General features: G+C 42.7%; 1 protein-coding gene and 1 long non-coding RNA gene across 2 annotated transcripts in view; one reads left to right on the top strand and one right to left on the bottom strand.

Moving 5' to 3' along the window:
- LOC111569584 (uncharacterized) overlaps nt 1-26,240 on the top strand; it is a 139,046-nt gene that overhangs the window by 81,416 nt on the left and 31,390 nt on the right. The gene's annotated exons all lie outside the window — the stretch shown is intronic.
- Nucleotides 14,387-18,790, bottom strand: zfp36l1a (zinc finger protein 36, C3H type-like 1a). Its single transcript, XM_023271784.3, has 2 exons — nt 18,584-18,790; nt 14,387-17,675 (listed from the first exon to the last, which is right to left on the bottom strand). The coding sequence occupies exons 1-2, from the start codon at nt 18,782-18,784 to the stop codon at nt 16,608-16,610; spliced, it is 1,269 nt and encodes a 422-aa protein (XP_023127552.2). The 5' UTR covers nt 18,785-18,790; the 3' UTR covers nt 14,387-16,607.

Genomic DNA, 26,240 nt, shown 5'->3' with positions numbered 1-26,240 from the left:
ACGGCACAGAATGGTGTGAAAAAAACCTGTGTCACTCTAACAACACCTCAACACCTCTTCGCCCTCTGCTTTGCTACCATAATTCAGGAGGGGGCTCCGTCAAAGCAGCGTTTTTCTAAGTGAGTCTGAAGCACAAGTCCATTTACCACCAGAAACAGAACTGTGCCTAATAAGCCAGCGGTGGAGCATGCAGGGAGCGGGTGTTCAAAGTTTTATAAGATTAGACCACAAGTTCTCTGAGGAGAGTCGTCTAATAAGAGGCTTATGATGGGCCAGCAGTCTCCCAGGGGTCCAACCACGCTAATGATACAGCTTTGTGTTTCTCTTTGTCTCGCTGCTTCTCTCTTTTATGGAGACGTGGGTGCAGCCGTACAGCGCTGCTCGGCTTTTAGTGCGAGTTACTTTCTGGGGCTTGCTTGTGCGAGGTGTGAGATTTATTCATCTGGACTGCGGTTTGGTGTTTCTTGCAAGTTTGTTTAAACTCGTTTATGTTTTGTGTTACAATAAAGGTGTTTCAGAAATAAAAATCTCTTTTTTTTCCCCCGCTACATCAGCCAGCTGTGAGGAGGAACACTTGAGTTTAGGCCCCTGGCTGGTGAGTCAGTGTTTCCACAGAGCTGCTGCCGGTCCTTCTGGATCGACTAGACCTGGCCACGAGCCGCTCTTATACACTAGTCGAGTGGACGAGGCATTGTACACTGAGCATATGTGTATACCGGGTGAAAAAAAATTGACATTTTCAGAACTATTTTTGTCTTTTGGTGAGAGTTACATGAGAAGATTCAAGAGTTTTAATGTGTCACATGCTCTTCAGTGTTCAGTCTTGAATTTTGTGTTGTAACTCTCACCAAAAAGATGGAAATAATTCCCAAAATGTCAATTTTTCTCAATAACTCCATCATCTATATGATGTACTGTAGCAATGGGAGGTAACTTAGTGCATTAATACAGTTTTGAGTTACTTCTACTTCATTGTTTTTATTTTCTGCTTTACTTAAGCAGTCACTCCAATACAAAATACAGAGGCAAATAGTTATTTTTACTCTATTTGAGTTACTTTGCAGATTAAAAATACATTATGGTGTAATATTATTGATTAAGACAAAACATTATTGATTTCAGAGGGGAAATTCACAATCTACCCAGCAGATATATAGTAATTAAATCACCTTTCCCACCTCCAGCCTTAACGTGATTAACACATTAATGCATCAATAGTTACAGTCTTGTCATATATATTCACATATATTTGTTGTACATTGATTCATATGTGGGCTGCACAGTGGATTGGTGGTTAGCACCATCACCTTGCAGCTAGAAGGTCCCTGGTTCGCGTCCCGGCCTGGGCCTGGAATCTTTCCGCATGGTGTTTGCATGTTCTCCCCTGTGGGTTTAAAGTATGCCTGGGTTTTCTCCGGGTTCTCCAGCTTCCTCCGACAGTCCGAAAACATGCTGAGGTTAACTAATAATTCTAAATGTCTATAGGTGTTAATATGCTTGTTTGTCTCTGTGTATCCCTGCGATAGACTGGTGACCTGTCCAGGGTGTCCCCTGCCTTCACCCTAAGTCAGCTGGGATAGACTCTAGCCACCCTCATGAACCTTATGAGGATTAAGTGGTGTATAGATGATGGATGGATGGATGGATGATTCATATGCCATTCTGCATAGTAATAAATCATTTTACCTTTGTTTTTTTAACCCTTAGAACCTGACAAATGCATTTTAAATAGCTTCTTCTCAGTTGAATCTACCTGGAAGTATTTATTGCACTGAGGTCTAGCGCATATCAAATGAAACCACATCACTCGAACTTTCCAACAATACTAGCTGCCTGTCAGTGTGATAAATATTTGCCCGATTCGTCACCTCTCTAAGTAGGACACTGCATGGAAATGTTTCAATAAAAAAAGATATGAAAGTATGATGTTTATTTCAGTTAGGCACTAAGCACGTATTTTCCTATTTTTAATATCTGATATCTCCAGACAGTCTTCTCCACACAATTATGACAACATATCTTTACTTTGAGCATTTTACAGTGAGATACACATAAAAACCTAAATTTTTTTCCTTTATTTAAATGCAAACATAAAAAATCTGCAAATATGTAATGATTATATATCATGATATGATGGTTTAAAAGTAAAGGTAGTATCCTAGTACCTTGAAAACAGCCAAGAGTCAGTTTTGTTTTAATGTTCTTATATAATCTAAATTCATGGCAGTATTTCTACATTGTTTGTAGATGTAATAAGGTGATTAAAATTAGCGTTAGAAGTGCTGGTAAGGTGAATTTTGTTACTTTTGAGCAGAGGTGCGCTAACTGCTAGGCTAACCAACTGCAGGCTGTAGCATTTCCTGAAAAACTATCCTCTGAAGCTTTTTATTGCATGTTTGCTGAAATAATGCTGAATATGGGCTCCTTCACAGAGGAAATGTTTGGACATTTTTCTTTTTAAACCGCTGGAAAACACAAGGGAGCGCCCTGTAATAACTCAGCGTAAGAGATCTGTGTCGTGGTATGCCTGATTCCACTGAGAAACTTCCAAGGAATAATCACCAGGATTACTAATGCATGTTATATAAAGGAAGCACGAAGAGGGACTTTGCCAGTGGCAGCCGCCGTCATGTCTCTTGCACGGCCAATCGCTTGAGTCGCAGATGTGACGGTCTTCATTCTTTGCACTCTCAAGAGGGGGACGGTCTCATGCGGCTTGTCGGCAGCGTGTTAAGCTGTAATAGTTGCACCATAACTTTTGAAAATTGATTTGATTCTGGGCTGTGTTTATCTTGGCTCGGGTCTGCCTTTGTGGTTGTGGTCTCAGAGTGGAAAGCAGAGGGCAAGAGGGGAGGAGGAGGAGGAGGAGAGGTTGGAAAGACTGCAGAGAGAGAAGGAGAAGAGGGTGGTATTCAGAGCATTATGTAAGACTTCAAACAGGTCCAGTCTGGCGAGGAGTGTTGATGTGAGAGTTGTGGGCCCCTTGGGTCAGGTGGCCTCTCACATAGCCTCCCATATGGTCTGCATTTCCCCTCATTGCCGCCGCCCTTCGTCTAATTGGCAGGTAATGTATCGTCGCTCTGGCCTATCTTCTCTCCGTCACTGTTATTCCTCTCCTTTATTAATGAAAGGGCCAGTGGTGTGGTGGTAGATGGTTGCTGGAGGTGGTAGCGGCTCTGGATTTGGCATCGCGCCACGGAGAGGCCCAACGCTGACACTTTATACACCGGCAGGTTTTACCAAGGTGTTCATTTCAGGAGCGTCTCCTCTGCTTCGGCTGCTTCTCTTTCTTTTCCCTTCGGCTGTGGAAGGTAAATCAAAGCTGTGGCTGACACTGGAAACCTCATTCAATCTGACTGTTACAACCTACACCCATCAGACAGTTGTCCCATACATACGGAAACAAACACACACACACACACACACACACACACACACACACACACACACACACACATACATACATGCTTGTTTGCATCCACACACTGTATACAGTATGTGTGTTCTCTTACATTCATCACTCCACCTCTCACCATGTGATCCTACAGTGCAGGTCTTTCTTTTCCCCCTCGTCCCACTCATAACCAGCCAGGCGGCTTATTTTACAGGCTTTCTGCTCAAGTCGCTGCTAAACATAACAATACACCAGCAGACATATGTTTGTCATAAACTGGAAGGCTCGAAATTACATTACAATCGTTTACACTTTGAATAGGGTTCAGAAGGAATCATTGTACACCACATTTAATTATGCGTTGTACTAAATGTTCATAAGTCTCTAGTGACTTTCCACTGCTGCCGGACAGTGGAAGCCTAACTACGGCAGAACAACACGGGCCAATCAGCCTAAGTAGGCCTTTTAGCAGCAGTAAATGCCAAAACCCTGTTTGTTATGCCTCACAGGCCAAGTCTCTCACTGCAGCGACTCCATGTATGGGCCTGCAACTCCACCGCATCCAGAATCTGTGTTAGTGAGCCGCTATAGGCATGACAGTAGCAACATGACTGAATTTGTCAGGCCTTTGCGAGGGGGGGCATAGACGTCCATAGGATTTTCTCTAACATCCTGTGCTGCGGATCAAGCCAACATTACCGTCTGGTATACATGGAAGAGCTCAATTACATAACTTAAGACTTTCATTAGCCTCTCTGCTCCATTGAGTTCTCTGGGAAAGGTCCAGATGTGACTTCATGAAGGGCCCTCTCTATGCCGAGCCTGTTCGCTCTGTTCCGCTATGCCCCCCCGCTCCGCCACCCCTCCGCCTCCTTCTCCATCCTCGCAGCTGTAAGCACTCAGAGGAAAAGCAGTGAGAGAGAGGGGAGGCAGGCTGGGAGCTTTATTAAAAAAAGGGGAAAAAAATCAGACACCCCAAAGACCCCCCAATCTCCCTTCAAAATAGTTCCAGCCCCACCTGGAGCAGGCCTCGCTCCCCCCATAGGCCTTCTAAAGTAGGCCAATAAGTCTTTTAGCATGTGGTCTCGCTGTCAGCCCGAGGTGGCTGACTAGACAGGCTGCTGCTCCAGGCGCAGGGGCAGGAAGTGGGAGCTGGCCAGGAGACACTTTCTGAGAGGCTGCCCAAGTAAACAACCCTCCCCCCTTCAGCACACATGCTCATACACATTTGTATGTCTTTATAAGCTCATGCACATTCAGATGGGTTTACGTAAACACACACACACACTCTTGATGCGTCACCTCCAGAAAATGAACGCCACTGTCTTACCGTTAATATCATGATGGTTTATGGATGACCTTAATTTATGTCAGGCTTCTTTGGTTTCGCCGAGACCACGGTGCCCTTTCAAGACTGAAAATTGCCAAATAGCCTTCTGATCAAATTAATGGCTGTGGTATTTGATGTCAATGTGGAACAGCTTACCAAAATCCAAAACAATTTCTACCTTGAAGGACTTGTTTTTTGTACTCTGATATCCAAATCTCTGGATTGTGTGACTCCGAGCATGATGGTTTTCCAGCTGCTTGTGTGACTCGGTGTTTCTGGGAAGACAGCGGACACAGGTGGGGAATCGGTTAAGGGCCTGTGATTTATCGAGAGCTCCTTCGCCTCGCATTGTGCTTGCGGCCTTCCTCTGGGCCTCAGCCTGCTCTCACACATCATGTTCCCTCTTCTTGCCTGTTATTCCCTGTCTCTGATAACAATGATGCCTGACTCTCAGAGTGGAAACCCCAGTTAAGTTCCCCTCAGAGAACCAATTTGTTGTTTCCCGGCACAGAACTATTGTGTAGGTGGTTTAGGTTTTTTTTTTTCTTGCGGACCCAGGCGAAGATGTTTTCTGTCAAAACGAGTCACAGTTCAAATCTGTAATCCTCGAGGATGCATTTGTATGTTTGTTTTGAATTGTACGAGAAATTTCTTGCTTTAAAGTAACATTGAAAATGCAGTTGGAGATGTTTTTTGACTTCTGCAATGGAGCATGTGGATGTGATGGAAGAAGTATTCACATCTTTTGCTTAAATAAAAATACCAATACAATGATGTAAAAACACTCCTGCATAAAAGCAATCCTACCTAAGTGAAATTACGTAAGCATTAGCAGCAAAATGCGGTAAATGTATCAAACCGAAAATACTGGTTTGGCCCCTCTGACTGATACATTATTATATATGACATCAGTAGATTATTCATACTGACGCATCAGTGTGTCAGCAGCGTATTACTGCTGTAGCTGCTGCAAGTTTGAACTATTTTACGTCCACTTTTATGTACGGATAATTTCATTCTCTCATTGTATAATTAATGGGAGAGCAATGAAAAAAACAGAGTTCTGATACACAAGTTTATTTTCAGTTTATAGATGTTCTCTAAACCTTTGATTTTTTTGTGAAATATATCATTTGACCATTTTTAAAGGGAAAAATTCCCTATTAACAACTCATAAACATCTGAAATACGACCAGGATTACATGCTGCTTTTTGTAAGACGTCAGAAAACCTGAAAAGTTTGGAAATCACTGCTTTAATCTTTAACAATGTGTTGTATTTGTAAAGATTTGTGTGTAAAATCTTCATCTTAATCTTGCCACAATCATGTCAAAGAGGACATGGCCTAAAAACACAGTGCAATATGGAGCTCCAGAGAACTCAGCCTCATTCAGGTGCCAAAACACACACCTCCGACCCATTAAATTGCTCTGCTTGCTGCTACAGCCCTTTAGCAAGCAGTATAGAAAGGGTTTCTGTGATTATGCAATGCCAGCCTCTCCAAATCACACTCAACTGGATTATTGTATGTCTGTGTGTTCAGGCTTAGTCAAAAGAGAGAGATTTATAGAGAGAAACACATGGAGATGTTAATCTGTAGCATGGTAAACTTGGTGTCAGAGTATCAAAGTATAAGTATAAGAACAATAAAGTTATCAAAATCACTCAGTAATGTCACTTCTACAGCAATAGCCATCTAGACTTAGGTAATGCCTAAGATAACAGTCATACAGCAGTCATGCTAAGTAAGACAGTAGCAGGAAAAACCTACTGTGTGCATGTTTTATTGCTTGTAAATTCAGCTTTTCAATTGAAAGATTGTGATATTTCATCTTTAAAAAGTTACCTAACATTCGTCTCTGTAGTTGTTGAGTCAAGTAAATTCACAGAACAGTTTAAAGGCTCATTATTGTGGTTGAAGTCTGACTCAAATCTTAGTTTCACCAACCAAATCCCCACCTCTGAGCCCATTCAAAAGGAATACCAATCTCACTTCGACTCGGCTTTCTATCACCTTCGGATAAAGTTTATAGAAAGTCTCAGACAGAAACGGCGCACTGTGGGCACACTGTCAGAGTTGATGTAGTAATATCCTGACAGCGCCATTACTCAAGGCCTTCGTGTAAAGTTACTCTTTAATCCTTTTTTCCTCTCTACCTGTGCGAGCACATGTCGCAGCAGGTTAGCAGGTGAGGCTCGAGGGTGAGCACAGGACAGGAGCGAGCTTGACAGGTTTTCAGGTCGGGGCCTTATCTCGATGGAAGAACCGCCTGCAGAAATCTGAGCGGCAGTCAGACAACTTCTAAACAATCTGTCGTGTTTTCACAGCGAAAATTCCTCAATCATGAGAAGCCCCACACACGCCTCCTGAGGGAACCCACTGTCAGCCGTGTTAGATATTACATATGTGCTGCAGCAGGCGTGCATGTAGGCCTGGTGTGTGTGCGTACGTGTGTGTTCCTGTGTGCTGGTGAGTGGGTGTGAGATCTGTGGTTTCTCACAGTCAGTTCTTATCTTTGTCTCTCTGAGCCTCAGCCAGCAGATCATTGTGAAATACGCTCACACACTGAAAGAGACAGACAGAGATACAGAGTTCACTTTTAACTATTCCCTAACCTCCCAAGGCCAGATATCTAGGGCTTGTTTACAACTCAAACAGAAAAATGATACAGCCATGGTTATATTAGTGGAAGGGTGACTTAAGTCCACTCGCTGTGTCACTCTTTCTCTCCACTTTCTTTGTCTGTCTCTGTTGCTCTTTTTTTTTCAACTTTAATGGCCTTGTACCTTATCTCGCCACTATTTCGTAATTTTTATTTAGTCCACCAACATCATGTGAGCGCGTTTTAAGATCGCAGATACGCGGTGATCGTCTGTGCAAAACTTGGCCTCGGTACAAAACTGAGCAAGGACTTCCTGTATAGCTATCACTGATGTCATCTTCTGTCTGCTTTTTTTACCTCCAAGAGGCCTGAGTGACTCAGAGCAGCTGGTTTGTCAACCTTGCAGGTCTATCATGGCCCAGTGAATATCTGTTGGCAGTCTAGGTGTTTATTTGTATGTGCGTGACTTCATTTTAATCAGTATCGATCTGGTGAGAAGCTGCGTTTAAGAAGTGAGAATGAGATTGTTTTCCAGCGCCACCAGAGGAAACAGATGCTGCAAAACAAAACTGAGAATCACGCGCGAGGAAACGTGCTGTTTTTAGCTTCAGCAAAGCTCAGTGGCTTACAGCTAACCACATTCACTGTCGTGCAATACATTCTGAGAGATGCGTAAGTGAAGAGGTAGCAGGCTGCGTCGTCTCATCTCCGCGTGACGTACGCTGTAAAGCAGCTAATGTTTCACTTGTGTTTGTGAAAGGCTTGGAAATACAAAGAAAAGTCACACAGCTGTTTTTTATTTTGATATTCTCCACCATATCCATGGATAATCATGTTTTATTTACTCAGTCTAGTAACATAAAAGACATTAGATTAAAAGAAAAGCACGAAATGGTCAATCTAAAGGTCAGCCAAAATAATTTAACCTTAAGACCCCTCAAAAAAGTTCTATTTTTTTTTTTTGTTTTTTTTTAAAATCCCCATTTATCTGTGCCAGAGACTGTAAAAATAGAAAGATTTTTAAATTTTTGAACTGGTCTGAAAACTTAGCTGCATCTAAGCTGGAAATAGTGATTTTTCATTGAATTCACTTTAGTCTACGTGACTCATGTAAAAAATTAACTGAAAATGATCTGTTTGCACTACATAGAATCTGTAAAAACAAACAAACAAATCTGGCGGGAGGGTTCAAAGAGATAATGTCTAGATATCCATGCAAAAATACATAGAAACTTTGGGTATAACTTTGACCTACGGTACTTGCAGTATTTGTCCTCTCTCAGGTTACTTGTACATGATTTCAGTCAAACTTATTGGCTTTGTCTCCAAATAAAGAGTGTGGACTCCAATAAGGTGTGATCTAACAACACAGTTTATCTAATATTTGCCTTTTCCTTTAGAAATAATGTGGTTTATCTCTTTGGGTGTCTAAATATTATTCAGAGATGGAACATCAATCTCCACACTGCTGTAGTTTCAAAATCTTAGCACATTTTGAATCTGTCTTGCATCACACACATAAAAAGAAACCACACAGATATTCTTCTGTCTAATATTAGATATGCAAACATCACTGGATTAGAAAATAGTGGTGCATCACACACTACAGGACACTATTACGATAATGGTGCTTGAGGGAGAAATCATGTGATCTCGTGGGGAAACAAATGTAGATAAAATGGAGACTGGGGTCAAACAACCTGCTGTAATGCTAATAATACTTTGCAGTGATAACACAAAAGGAGAAGTTTGATGAGAAAATGGTTGGGGAGATGCAGTCATTAATATTAAATCTGTTTGATATTATCTGTGGTTCCAGATGAGTCTTTGTGCAATTCAGGTGCAGTTAAGGCTGGATCTGTAAACACCTAAGATTACTAAATAATCTGGGCTGAACATCCATTCAGACAAAGATCCTGGAACAAGTTTTTTTGGGCTGAAACAGGGATAAATTAGCCTCAAACTCCTGTCTTCTTAGCCAGGCTTAATAGACCTTGAGCTGTGACAAAAGGCAGCAAGTAGAAACGGCTTTATATTCAGGGTTAACGACCAGAGAATCCCGGGAACCACTGGTTTAGATAATCAGGCTAAGCTGTAGGCTTGTTTACAACATGCCTGATGACTTATGTTGCAATGATGTCGCCCTGTTCCCAGATCTCTAAAACGACTCCTATGAACGCAGTGTTGTTTTAGCTCATTTAAACAATGACCAAAGACCAAAGTTGTAAAACCAGGGAGCTATTCAGCGTGATCTAAGTTAGCGCAGAAAGTCAAAATGCAGATCAGGTATCGTTTTGCTAATGGAGGCCACTTTTTGTCCCATCGATGCTGTTGGAAGTCATGAGACAGGAAGAGTTAAGTGGTTCAGCACTGTGACGGAGTGACTCACTCGGCCCAGTGGACCAGAAACCTAAAGCACAACAGTGTCAGGTTCGGGACGAGCTCTCCCATTGGCCGGTCCTCAGCCTCTGTTTCCACCAGGCCACTGTGTCTCCTTAGGAAAAAGTCATCACTTGTCCATTAGCGCGGGGCTCAGAGAGAGTTTAGTGGCTTTGTGTTTGTTTTTCTGTCACACTAAGGAGTGGAAGGGTGTGTTTCCACAACCTGTCAGACGGCCATCAGCAGTGAAGCCTCCTCAGCTCTCTGCTCCTCTGCCCAACACATATGTGTTTTCTCTTCCTTTTTTTCTTACAGGTCAAGGGTTGCCACTTAGCCCGGGGGAAGAAAAGCACATGTGACACTGGATCCAGTCAGGGCTAATGGTCATTACTCGGTGAGCAGTGTGTCATGGCCGCAGTTGCCTGTATTAAACCCGCAGCGAGATCAGGGAGTGTTTGTGACTTTGTTGTCTTTGCTGATCTGCAATCAGTGTGACTGTGACACATACGGCAATAGACCTACAAAGATAAAGCCTGTCGTTTGCTGAAGGCAGCAGAAATAAGTGCATGAGGTGTTACATATACTGAGATTAGAGCAGCATAATTGCTAAAATGCTAACTAGAAAGCCTGACTGCTGAAGCATGATTATCAGATCTTGCACTGAAATATGCAAATAACCAGAAACATGTGACTTTGAAAATGCTGATGAGAAAGCTACTGTAAACGACTACGGTGTTCTTTCCTGTAAAGTTTCTTTTCATACACTTAACTATTGGGTGTTCCACTTTCTCTGTCACTCAATGTCAGTAATCTGTATTGTTTTGTATTCAGACGGTAAACTTCCCAAACAGTGAAATACATAGGCCACAGGCTGATAATAGTCAGGAAGGGATTAGAGGTGGGATGAGGAGGCCCCTTGTTAACACAAATTATGAAACACATCCCCATAATTAAGTTAAGAATTTCAATATTTAGGAAAACAAGACTTCAACTCCCCACAACCGCCCTTTTGAAGCCACGGACAAATCAGAGTTAAAAGTGAGTGCAGACAGAGAGGATGACGGCATATTTTCACTGCAAAAGGGACCTTTAGCAGCAGTTATGGGTTATGAGTCTGTCCTATGGCAGCAAGGTCAAAGGTTGGAGCTCTGTGAAAGACAAGTCTAGCTGCTTGACGTTTCAACCTGCATAGTGATCATATGTTGTTGTCATTTAGAGAACCTTAAATCAAGGTAAATGGCAAAAATATGACTTCATCCTTTACTGTCGTGGTTCGTTTGTCAGTTTGACTCGCCATGCTGGTTTGCTGCAAAACAAACAAATATGCCCTTAATACTATTTTTACGCTTTGGGTTTAATGTGGATAAACAAACAACATGTGATGTGTTAATTGGAGCTTTAGAGGCACCGGTAAACATTTTGTCCCAGTACAGAAAGTTCTTTCTTCCCGTTTCCAGCATGAATGCTAAACTAAGCTAACTTAACTAGCTGTAGATTTAATCTTCGCTTGCAAGAAACCTTTTTCCCAAAAATGATCAGCTCTTGGGATTAACATGACCTAGATGACAGAGAACCTACACAGACGGACCACCATGCACTTCTGCTCCTCGTGGACTTAATAATAATCCCACCACGGCTCAGTGTTTTCTGAAGATTCCTCCACTCACATCAAAAGTGCAGTTTCTACTTCAGTGGATGTTTCTAATGCAGGTTTCTGAGCTCCACTAAGTGTGTCTGAAAGAGGCTGATTGTGCCTCTGTTCTCTGCAGACAAAGCCACCTCTGAATCGCCCCTGACCTAACCTCCTCCCACAGCGTTGACCTCAGCCCTTGTTTGGTGATTAATTATCCTTCTCACAATACCTGTCATACACACACACACACACACACACACACACACACACACACACACACACACACACACACACACACACACACACACACACACACACACACACATGCAACACATGCAACACATGCATGCACAGAGGGCTGCAGCTACCCCGCTCTCAGCTGTGAGCATAGATAAGGGACAGTTAGGACATCAGCACTATTTGCTCACCTCTTTCTCAAACAAGGAGGCAAACCTTCCTCTGATAACACAATTACAAAGTGTACACGCAGCGACGCACTGTTGCTCAACCTGGCAGGGTTAAAGGTGGATGCAGATTGGGCACCGAGAGCACAACACTACTCTCTTTATCCTGTGGTGCAGGAAGCAATGAATGATCTGTATCACTGCACCGTCTCCATGTTGGAAAGTTAAACCTGCTGTTTAAAATGCGATGAAGTAATGGAAGTTTTCGTTCTCTTTTTTTTCTCAACACATATCAAAGAACCGACGACCCCCTCCATCCGCCACCTTCAGAGGTTCAGAAACCCACTTCCTGGTACTCTTGTCTCAAGGTGCCTCTATGCACACACCACACAAACAGGAAACAGCCCTCTTTCATCTGCCTCAGACTACACGCACTTTAAGTTCTTCTAAAAGGTTGTAGCGAAAAAGGAAAGGTGTACATGCGCCGTGCTCACCTGGTTTAACTTGAGAAAGCTTTCCCTTAAGTATGTTTTTCTTCCCCTCTGATCTTATTAAAATCCAAAATATAGAACAGTTTTGAAGTGGTAACTCTTCCCCTTTGCTTTTATGTTTTCATTTTCGCCAAAGAATCATTTGCACCAGAGAATTCTATAATATTTTGTCTTATATATTCTAGGTAGTGATGCTGATTATACTTGAGGTCACTCACTGTTGGACTTCTTAAGACCAAACTGCTGTAAAGTTCCAGTAACATAAATCCTGAGAGACTTATTTAAGTTTCTGGGAAGGGTAATGGTACGTAAAAACTGTCAACTCCAATCACAAATATAGCACTTACCCAAATGTTATGTTCTTCAAAATCACGCTTATAAGCAATTCTCATAAAAGCCATAAAGTACAAGGACGATGAAAACAATATTCATTAAGTTTCTGAGCTATAAAAACAACAGGCTGTGATTACCAGGACCCCAAACAAAACATCCATCTCTGCTGTGGTTAAACATGAACCACTAAAGAAGTGCCCTGCATTCGCAATTACTTCAATAGCATTTGGAAGCTACATATCATTTTACTGCCTTTCCTTTTTAAGTGACTCCTTAAGGGTGCATATGTGTAACCCACTTGTAAACATTCTGGCCTCTGCTTGTTGTTGATTCTGGCTTTAGTTTATAAGCAGTATGATGTGAGATGAAGAAAAATCAGATTCTCAGCGGGCTTGTCCAGAGATAGGTGTAGGGTGGGTGTTGAGGGAGGGAGCAAAGGAACAAGACAAGAATCTACACGGCCCAGGTTCTCTGGAATAAAGCAACAAGGAGGCCTCCATGGGTCAGCTGTGACGGGTCAGCACCCACCATTGTATGGAGAGAAGGAAGTTCCTGTCCCAGCTCCCTTTTTTGCAATCTGAGAGAATATAAACATGGACAGACGGAAGTGTCCAGAGAGCGAGGAAAAGCAGAAGCACTGCGGATGTCGAGCCGAGCATATGAAGGGGAAGCTACAGTATGATGTTACTGAAATCAAATACCGCTCTGCTTGTATGAACTGTCAAATGGAGATTGTTATCTGCGTTTATTCTCTACGGAAAAATATATTAAAATCGGCCACATGGGGTAGTGCGGTTTATATATTTTGATAATACAGATATTCGGTCCAACACTCCATGACTCAACTGTTTACCCCACCTTTACCACGGATATCCACGAACACGTATCGATCTGCACACATCTAACCTCGGGATCACCGATCAGGTCACAGCCTCAGCAAATCACTTTTTTTTTTCATTATTCTCGGAAACGTTATGGTTACAGCAGCCACTGATCGATATTTCTGCTGAAACCTGGATTTGTGTTGAGTCTTTGTGTAACCAAACCTGCTCCATCAGACTTTGATTATCCCCAGGTCAATACCCCCTGACTGCTGTCTGTGCAGCTCACCAATCAACTTCCACCACAGTGAAACTCCCTTTAGTTCTGCATTATGCACAGAGAAGCAGAGCCAGCACGTCTCTTCCGTTTGATTTTGCCTTCAGATGTAGCATTTCTAAACAGATTTTTTCCACTTTATGTGAAGCAGGACTTTTCTAAGTCTCACACTTTACTATTATTATGTTGTCATGGAGTCAGTCAGTTTGCTGTGAGCTGGAAACTCAGCCTGTATTTCTTAAACTTTTGGCAAAATGGCATCATTAAAAGTATGCTAAATGAGCTATTAGATGTTCATGTTTGCAGTGTGTGCACAGACAGTTATTACCATACTTATACTTTGATACTGATGGAATCCTAAAATGATGGGGATTCTTGGGCAAGCTCTGGAGTTCTTTCTGATTTCACATTAATAAGCTGCGCCTCACAGTCTGACCAAATGCCTTCCAAAACAATTAAATTCCCTAAAAGCCTGTATTATGTAGTTGCTAACATGGCCAGTTTCTATTGCCAGGTCTTATGAGAAGTTCAAAAAGAGGCTATAATATGAAGCAATTCACCTTTTATTTGTATAACAGGCATTTGAGATCTTTATTGCAGAGTATAATAGATTTTGCATCATATATGTGCGAACTAGACAGATGTTTCCACAGCTGCTTCAGGTGTAGGAACATTCCCACCCACTCCCCAAAAAAACCCCAATACACAACTCATTACACAGTTTAACTTTTCCAAAAATATGGGGTTTATTGACTTAACTGCAATCAATACTTACAAAAGAGAAAAAAACAGGTTTTCATATAAACTCACAGAAATTACTGTAGTGAAAAAACATGGCTGAAAAAATACATTCAACTGTTTTACTTTCTTTGTGTCAAAATTCTGTTCACCTGTTCCAAACACGTGAAGGCAACACAGAACAAGTGACTAAAAAAAAAATAATTAAGTCCTCCATTATCAAATATAAAAGGCAGAGAGGCCTTAGCTACCTGGAATGTATTCAACGAGGCACTTCTGCTGGTCAAGAGGGGGCCAAGCAAGTGCATCAAGCATCCAATAGAATTAAAAGAAAATAAACTTTCCTCAACCCATTTGGTCACAGCTATTGCTTGTAATAAACAGACTGGGTATAAGAACATTACCGACAGAAGACATGTCAACAAAACCAGTCTTCTAACTTGGAGACTGCTAAACCAGTGATGTGAGAGTTTATTTTATTTCTTTTAGCACCCCTTCACGTCTACTATCAAACCCAAAAGTACTGTGAGAATACTTCTCTTCGAAGTGGGGACAAGATCTGAGACAAAAAAAAAAAAACAGAAGAGTTGAATTAATGGAATAACAGTTAGCTACTGTTACTGTCAGATTATTGTAAAATGTGCAGGGGGAGATATCAGGAATGAATACAAGCAAATCTAGTTTAGATGGAATTGCAGTCCAATAAGAGGGAGTAAGAAAAAAAAGTACAATAAATAATCAAAACGCAAAACATCTTTTTTTGCATCTTTTTTTGCTTTAAATTAAGTTTCATTTTGACAAAGTGTAGTTGCAGAACAAAAGTCATTGAAGTACAATATATTAAACTGTGAAAAAAGGAAAACTGACAAAAACGTCTTCACAATCTTTAGATTAATATGGAAGATCATAATTTAACATAAAAGAAAATATATTCTATTGTTCATTATCCAGATAAATACAAAAACAAAATTAACAAAAAATGCATATGATCACCAATAAATATGTTCTGATAAGTTAAATAAGCAGTGACACGCAAACCTTCTGTCTGGAAAGTTTTTCAAATAATAATAACCATAATAATAACATTAATAAAAAATAATTATCAAATAAAGAAAGCAAAAAGAGGGATGTAATGAGTACAGAATGCTCCTTGGAGCAAGTTCTAAAGTTGGAGGGGGGGAGAAAGTAAAAGTAAAATAGCTTGGAGATCCGATCTTGTCAAGTTGTAGGATGTACAACTGCACCATGGGAATGCTGGAATTCCCCAGATCGGTGAGGATGAAGAGGGAGGTGTGTGTGGAAGGGAGGCGGGGGGCAGGACAAAGTCTTACAGGTTTAATGATCAGTTTGATATCGAGACTTCCTTCCCAAACAACCAAAAAAAAAGAGCCAGTGACCAGCAACAGGAGGAGAAAACTCAGGAGGAGGAGGGGGACATAACCAACTTCCAGTTCAAAGTCCTTCCTGCAGACTCACCCAGATCACAATTACATAAGCCGGGGTTTGAGAAGAACCATGACGGTAAAAGGGGGTGAGGGGGGGCAAATGAGAAAGAATCATAAACAAACAGTAGTCCATTCACCCTAAACACATGCAGAAACCGCCCCAGGCACTTTTTTCTTATTTTTTTTAAAAAAACTATTCATATATTTTCAGGGTCTTATTTTTTTTTTTCCTTTTTGTCTTAACTCAGTCTGTAAAAACGTCTGCGGTAAGCTACAGTTACATTAGTGAGCACCCTCTAGCTAGCTCAGGGGAAGTGGCATCGTCAGGAAGGGAGGGGGGCGGGAGAAACGGAGGGAGGGCGGGGGGCAGGGGGCTAGTGCAATGCACTCCCCTTTCCAAGGCCACTTGTGCTGCTACACATTCAAGAACAAATGAAGAAGAAAGAAAAAAAAAAACAAGTGGCACCTGGGAAAACAGTCAATTCTTGTTCTCATGATTTTCATTGTTCAATTTCCTCTCCTTTTTGGCACTATGACACATGGCAGGGTACTTTTTAAAACTTGCTGTGCAGATTAGCCGTGATGAAATGATAATTTGAGTCGAGTTCCCTTAATTGATTACATCCTTAGAATTCTAATGAGGAACAAACAGTATCTTGTGTAGAGGAGGACAGGGAAGCTGTAGAAGGGGCAGAGGTAGAGGGGAGTGCCATGTTCTCTTTGTGTCATCAAACTTAGTCACTGGTGGATGCGTGTAGTCTAGTCATCAGAGATGGAGAGGCGGCTGAAGATGGGAAGGCGGCGGGTGGTGTCCAGCGTGGGGGACTCGGAGCCACTGAGGCTGCCACCAGAGCTGCTCTGGTAGCCCTCTTGGTCTGACAGCGAGTCTGGAGGGCTGGATGGGGACTCGAACATCTGAGGGGACTCCAACATGGGTCTGAAATAGTAAGGCGTGCTTGTTGGAGAGGGAGGTGCAGGGGTGTTGGGCTCTGTGCCTACAGGACCAGCACTGAGGCTGGGCACAAACAGGTTGGCCAGCTCCTGGCTGGAGTAGGTGAAGGGGTTACTGCTGGGCCAGTCTGGGACCTCATCAGGGAAGAACATGGGTGGAGGCGTGACAGAGGTGGGGCTGTCTCTCAGCCCAGCTGAGCTGGAGAAGCCTGCAAAGCTGTAGCTGTGCTGCAGTCGAGGCCTCTCCATCTTGTTGGAAGAGTTTAGAGGGGAGCACTGCTGGGGGGGTCCACGGCGCTCCTCAGCATTGTGGATGAAATGGCAGCGAGGCCCGTATGGGCAGAAACCAATGGTGTGGAAGGTGCGGCACAGCTCAGTTTTGTATTTGGGATGGCGGCTCAGGCTGCGCAGTTCATGGATTCCATGAGCAAACTGGCACTTGTCACCGTATTTGCAGGAACCATTCTCCTCGAAGGGCCTGCAAAGCTCCGTCTTGTAACGGCTGGAGTTCACTTGGCTGCTGCCGCTGGTGGGGCTGGCGGGCCCCAGGCACTTGTTGATGAGCCTCTCACCCGTCTCAGAGAAGGAGCGGTCTCGCAGGCGGTTCTCCTTGTTGTTGCTGGCATTGCCAACCCCTGAGATGAGTGAGGAGTGGTCCGCTGCCTTCAGGCTGTTCAGAAACTGGTTCTGGCTGAACTTTGTGCTGCTGACAGAGTGCCGCCGCTGGTATACACCTCCCACTGAGGGAGATCCCACCGCCTTCCTGTCCAGCAGGGCTCCGGCGGGGCTGGAGATGGGCACATTGGTGCCAGTGCAAGGGACAGACATGGGATGAGGGGCACCCAGGTTGTTGTTGTAGCTGAGCAGCTTGTTGTTCTGCAGGGAAAAAGAAACAGAAAAACACACCGTTAGAACAAATCTGACAGGCAGCAACTGGTGGGAAAGGGAGGCAAAAAAATCCACACCTCCTCTTGCATGACTGTGTTCTTTTTGGCTCCGACTACATAAGCGGATACAGGCCTATAGAACAGCAGCTGGTTTGGCAAGTTGCCCTGGAGAGGAATGTGTGGCTGTTTAGTAAATGGAGCAGCAGCAGCACATGAGAGGCCTGTGGGCTGCTAGTGGCTACAAAGAGGCTGCATCATTTGAAAGATAATGAAAGTGCCCAAGCATCCAAGAGAAACCTGATCTGCCTTTCAATACACACTAGTGGAGGTGGCCGGTTAGTCACTGATTTACATGAGTGTAAACCAAAGAGAGAAAAAAAGGCGCTTTCGGAAGAAATAGTCTGCAAAACGGGAATTATTACCCAACAAATATTAAGGTTAAACGCGGTTAATCGTTTAATAGGAGCACAGCTAAAGCCAGGCAAATCTGGTGAATGATTAGCGAGCATGTGGCTGCTGCTTTGTATTAAAAGTGGCGCAAAAAAAGCTGCTCTCAATAAAGCGAAGATCACATGAATTAACCGGAGCTAACTTTAACGAGCTTTTAAAACTGCGCAGTAATCGTAAAAAGTTAGCTGATGTGGCACACGATTTCTAAATAAAGTTAGCGGTGGCGGGTGTTTTAACAGTGTCACACAGGAAACAAGAGGCGAAAACAAACTTTAAAACGTAGAGGGAAAACAAGTAAACACGGGGAAAAACAAGCGGAGGCCCCGCGGACATGCAGCTTCATCATTCCTCCACAGCGGCTAACCGCTAACAAGCTAACTGGAGCCGGAGAAGAGTTTTAAAAGTAGTGGAAAAAAGCAAGGATTGAAAAGTTTTAAAGAAAGCTACCTTGTTCATTACTTCGAAGTCGAAGAAAGGCGACACCACGGCTGTGGTCATCTTTGCAGCGACCAAGTCAAAAGTAGTTTTAAAAAAAAAAATCCAAAAGGAAAAAAAAAAAAAACAAGAAAAGTTGCGCAGGTCTGCTGAGTGTCTGATTCGCAGCTCCTGTGTATTTTGGACCCTGCAGACTCCCCCTCTGCCCTGCATCAGCCCCGACATTTGCTTTATAATCCTTTTGCAGGAGGAGCCTCAAGCACTGGGCGTGAACTTTCAGTAACTCCCCCCTTCTTCTTCTTCTTCTTCTTCTTCTTCTTCTTCTCCTTCCTCTAAACTTGCTTTAGTTTGTTTGAGATCACTACACTGCAGGGACAAGCTCTGAATACTCTACATTGAAAATATGGATTTGAAAAAAAAGTTGTTAGAGGAAAAATGCATGACTAAACAGTGCAGATGTGTTTAAAATAAAGCAGATTTTAACTCCCAAGTGGCTTGAGAGTGACTTTATTTTCCTTTATCGCCACTCTGGAGTTGTTTACTGTGAGGCGCTGCATTATCCCCAGGCTTTTCTGCTGCCATCCACTACTCTGTAATTAATTTACTCCTAATTGCCGGACTGTAACGTCACTTGTGGGACTTTCCGGCGAATTCAGGGCTTTTAACTCTTTCCCAACCGCAGCCGTTTTACCCTGAAACCCTCCTGAAGCTCAGTGTGCCTGCATGCCATTTCATCAGGTGGGCGATAACCTGATACACGACTGAGTGATCTCAACCACAGCCGGTCACGGTGACGCTCGCAGCCACATGTATGAAAAGCTGCACAGAGAGTGAAACCCATACAAAGTCTATTGTGGTCCCATCTTCTTCTTCTTCCTTCCTCCCGCCTCTCTAAATCCATGACAGAGCAGCCATCGGCCATGTGCGAGGAGTTAATGCCAGGGTTGGGTTGCAATAGAAAGCAGAAGAAGAGGGGGGAGAAAAGAAAGGCAAGGGGGGGAGAGAGAAGAAAAGAAGCTGTTGACAAAAAAAAAAAAAAAGGTTGGAGTCGGAGGAGGGGATGATGGCGTGAGGGGGAGATTTATGGGGGGGCGTTTATTACTACACAGCATTGCCCCAGGGAGGTGAGGGAAGAGGGGTGGGGATAGGAGAGGCAAAACATTCCCTTTCCCCTTCCTCTTCTTTGCCTATACATGAGCCACACAGGGGGCTGGAGAGCTTTGTCTCAGCCGAGGAGGAGGCAAGGGGAGGTTGTTTTTGAAATGTTGGAATAGAAAAAATCTGTGTGTTATTCCAAAAGCTGGATGTTATCTTCCACCATGTGCACTGGGAAGAGTAACTTCATGCAAACACTTCAAGTTGTCCTGGACTCCGTCAGCGAGCGGCGAGGGTGTGTGTTTTAACATAAAAAGAGTTTTACGAGCCGGGGCTGTGCAGAATAATCTCCCCCTGGAGTGTTTTCACAGACGGCAGGGTGGAATGACAGACTTGCTGGAAATCATGTCTGCAGTTCAAAGGCCCTGTCACTGATTGATTAAGTGGATCAGATCGATTGTCTCCCTCTGAGGACTAAATACAGCAGGGAAGTAGGAGGGGAATCACAGCTTCTTCTTTCTTTTTGTCCCCCTAAGAATATATATGAAAAAAAACTATGGCTGGTGTGAAATGACCTAAAGAACTCATAATATGTCACACATTAAGCAGGATCACAGCCAGAGTTTAAGTAAGTACAGACAACATTCTTGTAGCTGCGATGTTAGAGCTGGAAATTTCACTCCTCCGGGTTTGTACTTTACAAGGTCACCGCTGACTCTGATGGAGATGTCTCCTTCAGCCTCAAGAGACTTCTGTGGTTGTTTACTTTAATACTCTCAGATGTATCGCGCCGGCTCGAAATTGTGCGATTCGGTTGTTCTTTCAGGTTGAGGAGGAGGCACCTGTTTCCTGCCAAGATGAAAATATATAGAAAAGAAAAAAATCAGCCTCTGCTCTCTCAGGGGATAAAGTCAGATGTGTCTCAGCTTTAAAGATGCAGACAGTGAAAGTCAGCAACTCCTGACATAACTTTATAACTTGCCTGCATGTTTTGAAATGCATTTGCTGACATTTATACACTGAATTCTTCTGCATTCAGTTAACTTCACTTCAAACACAAGCTTTAGGTTCTTCAGTAATGCTCACTTTTACAGAAAAATGTGTTTTTGAGGCATGATTCTAGGGTGCAAATTGCAAGCTTGCAAATAAAGGATATCCACTGTTCAGTAAAAGGTGATATTTGACAGTAATATAGATTTTTTTTTCTTGATTTGGCCTATTAGATGTCAGAAAATAGTGAAAAATGACCATCTAAACTCTTATTTTGTCTGATTATCATTTTTCATTCTAAATATTTTCAATTTACTATCACATATGACAAAATATGGAGAAAAATGAGGTCAGAATAGAGAAAGGTTTCTATTTTTGTTTGAAAATTTACCTTGAATCATTAATCGATTATCAAAAAAGCTTCTTCTGTTTTTCTGCAGAAACCCACGAAAGGAACAAACTTGATATTAGCTCCTCTGGCAGTATTTTCTTTTCACTGCTGACAGAGTTGAGCTGCTTCTCATGAGAGTTGATTTCTGAGGATTTGTGCTGCTCGAGGTCAAGGCTGTCCTCTTTTTTTTCAGTTTTTTTTTTTTGGCCTGTGTCGGAGCTGCGGTCGGTCAGCCTCAGCTGCTCGGTTTGATTTCTGCCTCCTGCGCTGTCATCTCCGATGACCCCCTCCTCAGAAGGGAGGATGAGGATGGAGCTTGAGGTCACTGATAAAGCTTAAGCGGGATGACAGGATGTCAAATTTTTTATCTGTCTGAACAGGAGATGAAAGAAATTGTGGAGAAACACAACAAATTGGATGTGCAAGAGCAACAGTTTGCTGTAGTTCCTTCTTCTGACCAATGGAGGGCAGAGTTCTTCCTGTTCTCTGTCCTCTAGTTGCAGTGTTTCCTTATTTACTCCCCTCCTTGTGCAGTATTAGTGTCTACATTATTTGCCTAAAGCATAACTTTAGATTAACAGAATGGTTACACCTCAAGTGAGAACTTCTAAGATTAGACAAGCAGGTCAGCACAGTCAAACACAGCTCCTTCCCTGTGTGGCTTTGAGGTGAATTAGGACTCAGCACAAGCCTGCGTATTGTGTAATCAGCCTTTCCACTGACACACTAACTTACTGGCCTTATATGAAGCAAAGAGACTTATCAGCTACAAACACACAATTGCTCACACTGTTGGTGTGGAAATCTCAAGCTGTGCTGTACCACATCCCACTTAGGGTGACCACAAGCTCATTAAACGACGTCTTAAAGGAGGAATAAGTAGTATTTTTTACTGCCGCCTGGTACATAATGTGTATTCTGGGGGATTGATAGTGTTGTTGATGAATACCAGTCGCTGAGAGGGTTTCCACTTAGTGAGATTTCTGACTTTTAAAGTTAATTTTCCAGTGCAAGTATCTGTTTTGGAAGAAACGGTTCCTCCCCACACATTTTCAATTCTTTAGCACTGAAGGCTGTTACTGTACAACCAGCTGCAAGTGGAACATCTCCTCTTCAGTAGAAATTCCTTCTGAACCTTGAATGCTGCAGTGAAAATATGAATATTAGTGTCAATTATTGGAATGGAAACTTTGATAAATGCCAGTAGCATTGCAATTACGGACACAAAAACTTTGCTGCCAGGAAAAACAAATCTGAATCACATTTGACTAAATGTACTTGAAGTAGGGCTGCACAGTGGTGTAGTGGTTAGCACTTTCGCCTTGCAGCGAGAAGATCCCTGGTTCGTGTCCCGGCTTTCCTGGGATCTTTCTGCATGGAGTTTGCATGTTCTCCCTGTGCATGCGTGGGTTTTCTCCGGGTACTCCGGCTTCCTCCCACAGTCCAAAAATATGCTGAGGTTAATTGATTATTCTAAATTGCCCGTAGGTGTGAATGTGAGAGTGCTTGTTTGTCTGTATATGTAGCCCTGCGACAGACTGGTGACCTGTCTAGGGTGTCCCCTGCCTTCACCTGAGTCAGCTGGGATAGACTCCAGCCCCCCCCATGACCCTAGTGAGGATTAAGCGGTTTATAGATAATGGATGGATAATGGATGTACTTGAAGTAGATTTTACCATTTAATCTGGATTTAAGTGAAGGTACTTTCTGCTACTTATAGCGCAGCATCCATATTCTTGGAATATATCATGCTGGCAGTGGTGAAAAGTACATTCACTCAAGTGTCAGTATTTCCATTTGTATTTTATACTTTTTGCTCCACTGCCCTTGTTTCACTGCACAATATTAAAGATATACTAACTTATTAAATATAAGATATGTTTATAACCTGCACATTATTTTATGTTTAATAAGTTAGTATATCTTTAATATTACGCTGTGAAAGAAGGGCAGTGGAGCAAAAAATACAAAATACAAATGGAAAGACTGAAATGACTTCAAATTTGTACTCAACTACAAGACTTACACTTGAGTAAATGTATTTTTCACCACTGCCAGCATGATGTATTGCAGGATTACAATCTGGTGTTTCAACTCCTATTAAAAGCCATAGATTACTTAAGACTGCCATAACTTCCTATTTTTTTTACCAGCATGTGAGCACATCTTTCGAAACACTGACAGGTCAGCTAATCAGCCTGCTGATTGTTGAGCAATCAGCGGCCAAGGATAGCCGAGTTCGAGCCAGAAAGGGTTTGATTTCTCGAATATGTTGTCATGTGTCAGCCCGTGTTCGCCGTGACAACGCGTGGGCTTCTCGTCTCTGTATACATTCCCTTCCCCACATCCCAATTTGTGCGATCCGCTCCTCGTCTGTATAAGCTTTGACAGCCAGGACACTATGATTGCTTCCTTTCATGTCTCATGGTATGTTTGCCAAATTCATATGGGAGGGCTGTGGTCATCGAAACTAGCCTCAGACGAAGAGAGTTTGGGGAGAGAGAAAGATTGAGGGAAGGAGGAAAATAAGAACTAGCAGCGATTAATTGTCCATAAGAGTAGCCACAGCATTGTTAGTGGTGAACCGCCAGCTGCTCTTGCTGATGTTGTTCCCATGGATCGGTCCAATGTGCCCATCCACTCCACTTCCACTGCCCTTCGTGTCACACTGGGTGGGATGCAGCATCAATGTGAGCCTTGGCTCATTTGGATAGCTCCGACACGTCACAGCATTACAATCATGACTGAAGTTCAAAACAAACACCATCTTGGAAATGAGAGTCTGCGGCTGCCTTGGTGCCAGTTTGCAAGCGGAGCAGAAGAAGAATAATGACGCTCTTGGTTAAAGGCGAGGTCGCAAAAATAGCTACAAAACAAGCGAGTGAGGGGTCAGCGTTTAAAGAAGATTTACTGTCCAATTCTCGACTGACATGAAAATCTCTAGAGCAGGAGTGTATTTAGGACGGAGGGCAGCTTCCTGACCCACATTTCCTGAGGACAATTTGGTTTTCCATTCACACATCAGGGGTCGCAGTGGATGAAGCCGAGGTCAAAGCCATCAAGCTGTAGAAATGAGATGAAAACCGCAGCTATATGGTACATAATGCTGCACGATCATGCCGCAGAGATGCCAGATGATATGCAGACACACTTAGAGACCCAGAGAGGAATCTGGTCCTTGTGTCCAGTTGTTCCCCAGGCTCAGGATGCCTCCGCTGGGGACCGCACAGACCTGACCCCGGTCCAGGTGTCATGACCATGCGGCGGACGCTGAAACAAGATATTCCTCAGCTCCTCACTCAACGCGGAGCAAAAAAAATCAATGGGCTTTGTATAGCTGTTGGAACAGTGGAAAGCATTCTCTCACCAAAAAATCCTGCCCTTGTCCCATCTGTCTCGATTCTGTGGCGCTCCCAGACCTCACAACCGGCTCTGTGTGGTCACTCCTGGACTAGAATTACACAGTCCATGTGTCCAGCGCTGGACAATACACAAAGCTAACCGCCTGTGCGACCCTGCCCACTTTTCTCACACTTTATACCCAAGATTTATTGAACTGGATGTGTTTTCTCGGCACTTATTGATATTTGTCCAGATGCTGCCGACGAGGACACTCTCTGTTCACCTATCGCTAAATGGGCATTTGGAATTTAGCTTTTGGCTACGTGTGACTGCATGGCGGCGTGGTTTTCATTAGATGAGCTGTGAGAACAGGATCACTTGATTGTGAGCCGTCCTCAGTCGACCCGGGGCATATGCCGATGTCACATTCCTTGTTGTTGTAGGCGTTCAACGATTTATTGTGAAAAACTGCGCTTTTGTTGTTACTGTGACTCTAATTTGAACCTTTTTAGAGCCTGTAGAATGCTACAAATTATAGCTATATGCAGAGTGCTCTGCAGGACGTGACTATTGGGTTTCAAGGGTTGAGATTTGTTTTTTCTGTTATTATGTTCCATGTTGGTAGTAAACGTCTTGTTAATGCTTGAGAGCTCAACACGCAACACCAGCAAGCAGATGCAAATGGAAAAAACAACAAATAACACAATAAATAATGGATTCCCGAAAGAGAAAAGCACCAGCTAATCTTCCAAATATATCAAATACAGAAAGCTAACAACCCATGAAAAGAGCTAACCGTTTCAATTTCAGCTTTCTCATGCCACAAATGGATAAATGGCCCATTGCCATCAGCCTGTTTATGGGTTGTGTTTTCCATATTTGTAGCTTGTTTCTGTATTTGGTTGTGATGTCTGTGTTTACTTGTGTTTTCTATATCTGCAGCCATTTTTTTTTTTTATGTGTGCTCTTATGTGTTTATGAATGCAGTCATTTCTTATATATAACTCTTAGCACAGGTTGGTTCTGTGTAGAAGTGTTTGCTGGTTATTGCTGTACTGTGTTCCTTCTACCTGCTTTGTACGACATTATACACATTTATTGTCACTGGTATTGGATGTCTGCCATGTCTTTACTATATCGTGGACTATTGACTGTGTATGTTTAATTGTGTATGTTTACTTTTGTTCCCACATTGGAAACCGCATCCATTGAGGAATTAATCACTCGGTCATTAACTGTGTTTCCATATATTTGCTAAGTGAAATTGATGCAAACGTTTGAACTGTTGCCAAGTAAAGGGGAGTTATTTCTGTTAGCTACTTCGGAGTGAATTAACTAGATGGAGCAGTTTTGTCAGACAGTGGCGATATAGTCTACATAGCTATAATAAATACAGTAGAAGAAGCTGGAAACAAAACCAGTATTTTGCCAAACCTTTGAAGAAAAAACTAACTGAACTCTGGGCACTGAGGAGTGAAAAATGGAGAAAAGTTCTCAGGAATTGTTTTTTCAAGGAGTCAGACAAGTTGTGATTATTCTGTCATGTTAGCTGGCATTTGACATATTTCATGCTGTCCGGAAGTTAAGACAATGAAAGTTTAGATGTTCTCTAAGTCAGAATTTATTCAAAAAACCTGTTTCCGTCTGTTATTATAGGCATGATTTCAAAAACCATCTCAAGCTGGCGTAGAGATTGTTCTACAAAGGAGGATGTTTTTTCAAATTTCTCCAGTTCCACTGACAGTTTTTAGAGCAGTACTTCAAAATGCACATAAAAATGTTATGGAAGCAGGTGAAGAAGCTTTCTATGTATGCTTGTGTTTTAACTATTCACGTGTTTTCTTTCGCTGT

The sequence above is a fragment of the Amphiprion ocellaris genome, chromosome 20 (assembly GCF_022539595.1).
Source record: "Amphiprion ocellaris isolate individual 3 ecotype Okinawa chromosome 20, ASM2253959v1, whole genome shotgun sequence".
Taxonomy (NCBI): domain Eukaryota; kingdom Metazoa; phylum Chordata; class Actinopteri; family Pomacentridae; genus Amphiprion; species Amphiprion ocellaris.
The sequence above is the reverse complement of the archived record's forward strand: the minus strand, read 5'-3'. Positions and strand labels throughout refer to the sequence as shown.

Coding starts and splice junctions, on each gene's coding strand:
- zfp36l1a (XM_023271784.3), bottom strand. CDS start 18,784: ATGCAGGGCAGAGGGGGAGTCTGCAGGGTCCAAAATACACAGGAGCTG. Junction 17,676..18,583: donor ACTTCGAAGTAATGAACAAG/GTAGCTTTCTTT, acceptor TTTTCCCTGCAG/AACAACAAGCTGCTCAGCTA.